Below are 8,161 nucleotides of genomic sequence, written 5' to 3'. Positions count from 1 at the left end.
TGATGCCATGAAATTGATCTCAATTTTCAATAAAATTGTAACTATTTTGAAATGCTATCCATTTAATGATGCTTTGTGTATGTATTATTTTTAAAAGAGTAAACTACTTTTTCTCACCCAAGCTTTGCCTTAATGAACCTTACCACGCAAAAAAATTCAAAATACCACTTTTCCACCAAAAGTTTATATTCTATTAATATCCTAAATACATTTCGATTTTTCAGCCAGTATTCAGCGAGTTTCCAAAAGACAGGGTAAGAGGAGTTTTTTTATAGTAGAGGCTGGTGGATCGAATGGTGGTGACCGATTGAATATTCACCACTAAAATCAGTCGAAAATCAATTAAGAACAAAAAACCCTAATTTTACAATGGCCGACAATAGGTGAGAAATCAGGTGCAACAGGGTGAGAGGGGTTTTGTAGAGAGGAGACCAGAGGTTCAATTGGTGGTGACGAAGAGAGTTTTCACCCCGCAATCGGCTTTTAGTAGTATATTAACTTTGAGTGGGGAAGTGATATTTTGAAACTTTTTGGGTAAGAAAATTTATTAAGGCAAAACCTTGGGGTGGGAAAAGGTGTTTACTCTTTTTAAAATGAAATTCATTTCAAGTCATTAGAGTTCGAATCGAACATACAAATTCATGTCAAGAACAACTTATCATAAAGTTATTTAGTTTTTGTTTTTATCAAATTCCAACCTTTATCAACTTTATTATAAAAAAAATGTATAATCATTCAAAGTTGATCACCTTAAATATCATATGAATTTGTTATCCAAAATCACAAATTAGGTGTTTAGCTATCATGAGCACATGACTATTATTTTCTAATATCACATCATAAAGAATTAAAAAATTATTTGGTTTGACAAAAAAATTCTTCAAACAATTATAAAATAAAAAATAAAATATAACATTAGAGAAAACTAATTTTTTTTTCTCAAAAATAGTTTTTGAATATTTATTAAACACCTTTTTAGAGATTAAAAATTAAAAAGTAAGTCTTTTAAATATATTTAAATCACGCTATACATTAAAAAAGGACTAATAAATGGGTTACGGGTCGGTCGCGTATGGAAAAGAAGAAAAAAAACCCTTTCGAAATTAAAAAACCAGCACGGCCGCGGCAACACTAACTCTTGACTGATCAAGAAAGAGGAGTGGGGGTGGAGAGGTTGATACAAAATTTTCAGAGAGGGAGAAAGAGAAAGATGGTGACGTCACCGGTCGTGAACACGTATCCACTGTCGAGCTACACATTTGGGACGAAGGAGCCGAAGATGGAGAAGGACACCTCCGTCGCTGATCGTCTCGCTCGCATGAAAGTCAAGTATGATTTTTGTTTTTATTTTTTTAATTTATATTTTTTAAATTAATAGTTTCTTTGTCGCAAAAACCCTAGATAAACCTCTGCTCAACTTAATTTAACCTAACTCTGTAAGGTTAATTTCCTTGTTTCAAACGATTCATGCGTTGTTTAAACTAACCCTAGCTTTAACGTTTAATTGATCGGTAGCTATCTCTGTGTCAACCGTTGGCTTAGTGAAAGGATCCAAGAGTCGGAAATAAAACCCTAGTTTATGCACATTCTTCGTCATTTAGAGAAAATACTCTTGCTTGTTCTTTGAGAGAGAGTTTGGAAAATTTGCAAAAAAATTGTTATTTTTCTGCGTATTGTAGTTTTACTTTAAATTGTAAAACTTGAAATACTAAAAATACTTTTTGAAAATTGACTGAGCTCTGCCCCTGTAGTTTTAAGTGTGGAAAAAATAAAATAAATTAGGTTTTGATTCAGAGAATTTGTGTAATTGTATGTTTTGAATTGATTTTTTTGTGTAATGCCCCTACAATATGATAATTGCTTTTTAACGTGGGTTGCAGTTATATGAAAGAAGGCATGAGGACAAGTGTGGAAGCAATTTTATTGGTATGTTTGTTTGAGTTACGTTTAACAACTTTGTGCTGTAATTCCATTGCAAGAGATCCTTTTACGATGGTTAACTTTTGTTAGTCATGGTGATAGTTTGTATTTTGTACAGTCTAGATTTTCTTTTGGCCTATGAGTGCTGTTAATGTTTGACGTTGGCATGTTGAATCACTTATTGAGTTTTCATCACATGTAAGATGACAAAAGCAACTAAGATATCAGTTAAATGGTACTTGACCCTTCCTTGTCATCATCTCTTTCTGTGTACACATTGATTTTAGCCTTGGAATGCATTATGTTATAAATCTAATTGATGTACTCAGTTTGCATCATAGTTGCTTTTATTATTGCTATTATTTTTTTAAGAGTATGAAGTAACTTTTTTTCGTATCTATCATTTTCATATCTTTCTGTATTTCCTTGTATAATTCATTACCACAATGTGCAATAATTTTGTATGTTCTTGAATATGCCATGTAATTCTGATGAAAGACAATATGGATTGTGGACTACATATGATTCATCTAGATGAGGAAGGAGAAGTTTGTACAACCTGCAAATTTTTCTGTAATTACAGTCCTAGTGTTCTACTTGGCATTGGTTGATTGTGGTCTCATCTAAGAGCCATACTGAAAGGGGAGAAATTAGTGCTACTCATTGATATAGGATCTTTTAGGGAGGGATTCTGTCATCTTGTTTTAAAGTTAAATTGGTGTGAGTTCCATGTTCCACAAATGCATCTACTCCTTGTTCTACATATTTTTCTCCTGTATGGTCTCTTATTCATTTCAAGATATATATTTACAAAGTTTTGAAAGTTATCAAGATAGTTCGAAATTGTTTCACTGAAAATAATGGTTTTGAAAGGGGAGAAATTAGCACTATTCAGTTTTATAGGTTCTTTTAGAGAGGGATTCTGTCTTCTTGTTTTAAATTTAAATTGGTTTGAGTTCTCGGATCCATAAATGCATCTTTTGGTTGTTCTACATGTTTTTCTCTGTTGTAGATGTGCATCTAAATACTACTGCAACCAAAAAGTGATGCCAAGATGGCCAAGTTGCTGTTAGTTTTTTACGGTTATTGTTCAGTTTATGTTCAGTTTTTAAGCAGTTGTTTTGCAGTTTTTTATATGCTCTGTAACTTTTAAATGCTTTCTAGTGTGAGAGTGTAGTAGGAAAAGTGCAGTTTTATTAATGGGGAATCAGTTTTTCTGCAATTTATCTTCTTAATTTGCTATTATCTTTGCTTTAATTGTTCTGTGCTACAACAAATTGGTATCAGAGCAACCTGAAGGGTTTGTTAAAAAAGGGTATGAGAGTCATGTATATTTGTTGAAGAAAGCTCTCTATGGGCTTAAACAATTGGAGCTTGGTATGGCAGGATTGATGAACATCTATTGGGACTAGGATTTGTGAAGAGTCCTAGTGAGACGACTTTGTGTGTAAAGAAGGTGAGGAATGAAGTTGCTGATATACTTGCTGTAGCCATTTATGTTGATGATTTGCTTGTGACAGGAGGTAATGAGATGCTTATCAATGAGTTTAAAGTTGAAATGTTGAAGGTTTTTGAGATGACTGATCTTGGGAGAATGACTTTTTTTCTTGGGATGGAGGTGAAACAAAGCCAGGAGGAGATTTTTGTATGCCAACAAAAGTATGCTAAGGAGATTCTTAATAAGTTTCAGATGAGTGAGTGTAAGGCTACAAATACTCCTATGAATCCTAAGGAAAAATTCAGCAAGGAAGATGGAGCTGAAAAGGTGGATGAGGGGTTGTATAGGAGCTTGATTGGGTGTTTAATGTATCTCACAGCAATAAGGCCTGATATAATGTATGCAGTGAGTTAGTTATCCAGGTTCTTGCATTGTGCTAGTGAGGTTCATCTACAGGCAGCAAAAAGAGTTGTCAGATATATTAAAGGCACAATTGATTATGGTATCAGATTTTCCTATTGTCAAAATTTTAAGCTTCATGGATTTTCTGATAGTGATTGGGCAGGTTCAGTAGATGACATGAGGAGTACAACAGGTTTTTGTTTTAGTTTTGGTTTGGGAGTGTTCTCTTGGTGTTCAAAGAAGCAAGAACTTGTTGCACAAAGTACTGCAGAGGCTGAATATGTAGCAGCTACAGCAGCAGTAAACCAAGCTTTATGGTTTAGAAAAGTGTTAGCTGATTTAGATATGGTGCAAGAAGAAGCCACTCAAGTGTTTGTGGATAATCAAGATGCCATTGCAATCTCTAATAATCCTGTGTTTTATGGTAGAACTAAGCACTTCAAAATAAAACTTTATTTTCTTAGAGATGTGCAAAAGGAAGGGTTGGTTCAACTTAAATATTGTAAGTCTGAAGATCAGGTAGCTGATATATTCACAAAAGCATTGTCCAAGATCAGATTTGAATTTTTGAGACTGAAGTTAGGGGTTTGCAGCAGCTTAGATGCAAGGAGGAGTGTTGTAGACGTACATCTAAATACTACTGCAACCAAAAAGTGATGCCAAGGTGGCAAAGTTGCTGTTAGTTTTTTACGGTTATTATTCAGTTTTTAAGCAGTTGTTTTGCAGTGTTTTTTATATGCTCTGTAACTATTAAATGCTTTCTAGTGTGAGAGTGTTGTAGGAAAAGTGCAGTTTTATTAATGGTGAATCAGTTTTTCTGCAATTTATCTTCTTAATTTGCTATTATCTTTGTTTTAATTGTTCTGTGCTACAACATTCTCCTTTATGTTCTCTTATTCATTTCAAGATATGTATTTACAAAGTTTTTGAATGTTATCAAGGTAGTTTGACATTGTTTCACTGAAAATAATGGTTCTAACATGGTTATTAGTACATGTTTATCCGTCAATATACTGTCCATGCAGTAAATATTTGTGACAATTTCATTTAAAAATTTAGATTTAATGGGTTCTGCTGTGGTAGCAATAGCTCAAAATGGATGCATAAGGTCTAATTTGTTCAAGCCTCAGGATTGGTTCACCTTTATTGTACTAAAGCCAGTTGGGTGGGCTCACTCGTAAGGGGTGTCGGGTTGGCTTGATCAGCATGATATGAACTTGCAGTTTATGGTTTGTAGCAATTATTTTCTCCCCAAAATGCAGCTTTGTGCAGATAATTTTGATTTTATTTTTATCTCCTAGAACCATTGAAATATCTTACAAGCTTAAACTTGCTAAGTTTTCTGCAAGAAATTAGATGCATTTTTCTTTATCTTCTTAGCTGTTTCTCTACTTCATAAGAATATATCTGCACATGATAAAGGTAGTGAATCTTATGGAAAATTACAACTGTGACCAGTGGATTTATAAGGGTTTGAGTTATATAATTTGTTCACCGGGCGGAACTTGCGAAAAATAGGAACAGTAATTTGGCCTGCAAGGAGCCGTATGTTGAAAGTCTTTTGACTGCATCCCAATTTAGTGGAAGGGAAAATATGTTTTTTTGAATGCTGTTATGTTTATCAATTTAGAAGTCTGCAGATGGAAATTTCTCTTGCTATATATGAATGATTTGTTAATGTTTAGTTATTTGATTTGTTACCTTGCCATCCCTTGCTTTTGCTAAAAATTTGCCTTATAATAACATCTTTACTGACATGTCAACTAGCTTCCTTCTTTCACTAGCCTTAGCATGCTGTTGTGTCATGCAGGTTCAGGAACATAATCATCCCCACATACTTCTTCTGCAGATTGGAAACACATTCTGCAAACTTCCTGGTGGGCGTCTGAAGCCAGGAGAGAATGGTATAGTCATTTGCTTTTTTAAAGGTCATAGAGATCTTTTGTATTTCTGTCATGTGCTTGAGTGTTCTTTTTGTATTTGTTTGCTCAGAAATATTTTCTGGTTTATGTCTATACCTTCACTTTTTTGGCAGAAATTGAGGGGTTGAAAAGGAAGCTGACCAGCAAGCTTGGTGCCAATTCACCTGCTCTTGTGCCAGACTGGCAGGTATTCTATCCTGTTTTAGTTTTCATTAGTTTAGCATAGACTCAAGATAGTTTAGATCAATCTCAATGGTAAAGTCTAAGAAATTATCACTTTGGACGAGTATGTTATCGTAAAAAAGCTTGATAGAACACATTTATTTCAACTAGGAATGTGATGGCTGTAATTATAAAGCTTTTTCTAAAGTTTGCAGGATAATTTTGAAGTTTGGAATATTATTTCATTAGTCCTCATCCTTTTGTTGTCTTCTTGTTTCAGATTGGTGAATGTGTTGCAATCTGGTGGAGGCCAAACTTTGAAACCATAATGTATCCATATTGCCCTCCCCACATTACAAAACCCAAGGTAATTTGTGGTTGGAGTGACTTGTTGATTTTACCTGTTGCAGGCATCTTGAATCATTCTTCATCTTATTTTTCTTGGTGTTGCTGATTTTGTGGATTACACCTGTCCCTTCTCATCTCTTTACCCTTTTTTGGTAATGCAGGAGTGTAAGAAGCTTTTCCTTGTTCACTTGTCTGAGAGAGAGTACTTTGCAGTGCCCAAAAATTTGAAACTTCTTGCTGTGCCATTGTTTGAACTCTATGATAATGTCCAGGTATGGAGAATATGTGCCCATTCATCTGTTTACCACCTTAATGTTATCTCAGCATTTTGCTCTGTTGATTATGAGTTTCGAGTGCTTAGCTTCAGACTGCTTGTTTTGTTTGGTATGAGTGTTTTAATTAAAAATAGCTTTGTTGAATTGAAAATTCACCCATGAGGTGAATGGGAAGTACTGGATGCACAATATGGGATTCATAGGCGAAGATAGGAATCTGTTCTGAAATACCTCCAGTGCATTATCTTAGCTCCTTCAATTGTAATTTTCCCCGCTTTTTGAAAACCTACCTCTAATTTCTTGAATTTGATTGGCACAGATATCTCCATCCTACTCTTGCTTCTTTCAGTATTATGAAACGAAATATTCATTATTGTTTCTAGTTTTTTAACAAGTCACTGCACTTATTTTTTGCAGAGATACGGGCCAGTGATATCAACCATTCCTCAGCAGCTTTCTAGATTCCAGTTCAATATGATTACCACATGACTTAAGCATACGGATTTCAAGAGCTCTCACCTGCATGGTACTGTTTAGATTCAAAGAGCTATAAATGCATGAATTCCAAGAGCTGATATTTATACCTTAACAGTTCTTCATGACAGACATTTGAGTCAGTTAAAAGTGGATTTCGTAAGTTATGCAGATGACAGAAGATTAACATTATGACGAACTCTATCATCTATATTTGGTAACTTGGTACTATTTTATTTATTATGTTATTGGATTGAGCTTAGGTTCTTGGGTAAATCTTGGTCTTTTTTCAAGTTTTTAGAGCCATATCATGACTTACGTAGTCTATGAATTGTTTGATAGTATTAATGGTAGAATGTTGTTGAGGAATTACACTGTTGTGGATACGATGGGCTGTGGTGGAGGCATGGTCTGTTTGCAAAATTTTCTCGGCAGTGCTGATTATGCCGCCATTGTAACATCACTGTAGCTTACATGTTGCTGTTGTAACATGACTGTACTATTTAACAAAACCATATCCATACCACATGGATCAAATACATCACGCCCCCCCAACTAAATAAGTGATAAAAAATGCTAGTTTCCATGTATAAATGCTATAATTTTTCTTAAACAATTTACACAACATAGAATGTATTCAGAACCCTTATAAAGGAACATTATACAAATAAATATAGTATTATGTTCATATAGTTTTCTTTTATCCTTTATATTTCTGTCTCGCTCTGCTTAGCATTCTTGAATAATCAAGAGCCAATATTTTGGCTTTATCAATAACCTAGATGGATTGAAGTTAAGACCTCTCAGGTTATTCATTTTGTCATATGAGTAGGGTCTTTGTCTAAGCTTATGAAAATTAGCTTATAAGTATTTGAAATTTTAAGCAATTACGTATTTAGATAACGTACTTATAAGTGACTGGTAAATAGTTGACGTGTTTGATAAAATGTGGCTTATAAGTACATTGTATTATAAAATGACTAAAAAAGATACTACATTAAATAAGGGTATACTATGAAATTTTAAAATTAAACAAGGATAATGTGGTAATATATAGGGGTGTTAACGAGCTGAGTTTTCGACTTAACGAGCTCAGCTCGTGAAAGAGGAATAATACTCGAGCCGAACTACTCCAACTCTTTAGGAGTACAGATTTGAATGATTTAAATATTGTAGACGATGAAGATGAATAATTTAATAAAAAAAATTCATCTAACTGT

The 8,161-nt window shown here is 33.9% G+C and overlaps 1 protein-coding gene across 1 annotated transcript; it reads left to right on the top strand.

Annotated features, from left to right (window-relative positions):
• Window positions 1-1,143: 1,143 nt before the first annotated feature.
• Window positions 1,144-7,442, top strand: LOC116117650 (pre-mRNA cleavage factor Im 25 kDa subunit 2). Its single transcript, XM_031403703.1, has 7 exons — window positions 1,144-1,329; window positions 1,881-1,926; window positions 5,571-5,664; window positions 5,796-5,869; window positions 6,125-6,211; window positions 6,354-6,464; window positions 6,885-7,442. The coding sequence occupies exons 1-7, from the start codon at window positions 1,211-1,213 to the stop codon at window positions 6,954-6,956; spliced, it is 603 nt and encodes a 200-aa protein (XP_031259563.1). The 5' UTR covers window positions 1,144-1,210; the 3' UTR covers window positions 6,957-7,442.
• The last annotated feature ends 719 nt before the right edge of the window (window positions 7,443-8,161 follow it).

Source organism: Pistacia vera, unplaced genomic scaffold, assembly GCF_008641045.1.
Source record: "Pistacia vera cultivar Batoury unplaced genomic scaffold, PisVer_v2 Contig1019, whole genome shotgun sequence".
NCBI classification, from domain to species: Eukaryota; Viridiplantae; Streptophyta; class Magnoliopsida; order Sapindales; family Anacardiaceae; genus Pistacia; species Pistacia vera.
This window is presented reverse-complemented; position numbering and strand designations above follow the sequence as displayed.

Bases quoted from the DNA above. Each gene is read 5' to 3' on its own strand.
- LOC116117650 (XM_031403703.1), top strand. From the start codon at position 1,211: ATGGTGACGTCACCGGTCGTGAACACGTATCCACTGTCGAGCTACACA. The intron at 6,212-6,353 runs GTAATTTGTGGT...TTGGTAATGCAG, and splicing joins CCCACATTACAAAACCCAAG to GAGTGTAAGAAGCTTTTCCT. The intron at 6,465-6,884 runs GTATGGAGAATA...TATTTTTTGCAG, and splicing joins AACTCTATGATAATGTCCAG to AGATACGGGCCAGTGATATC.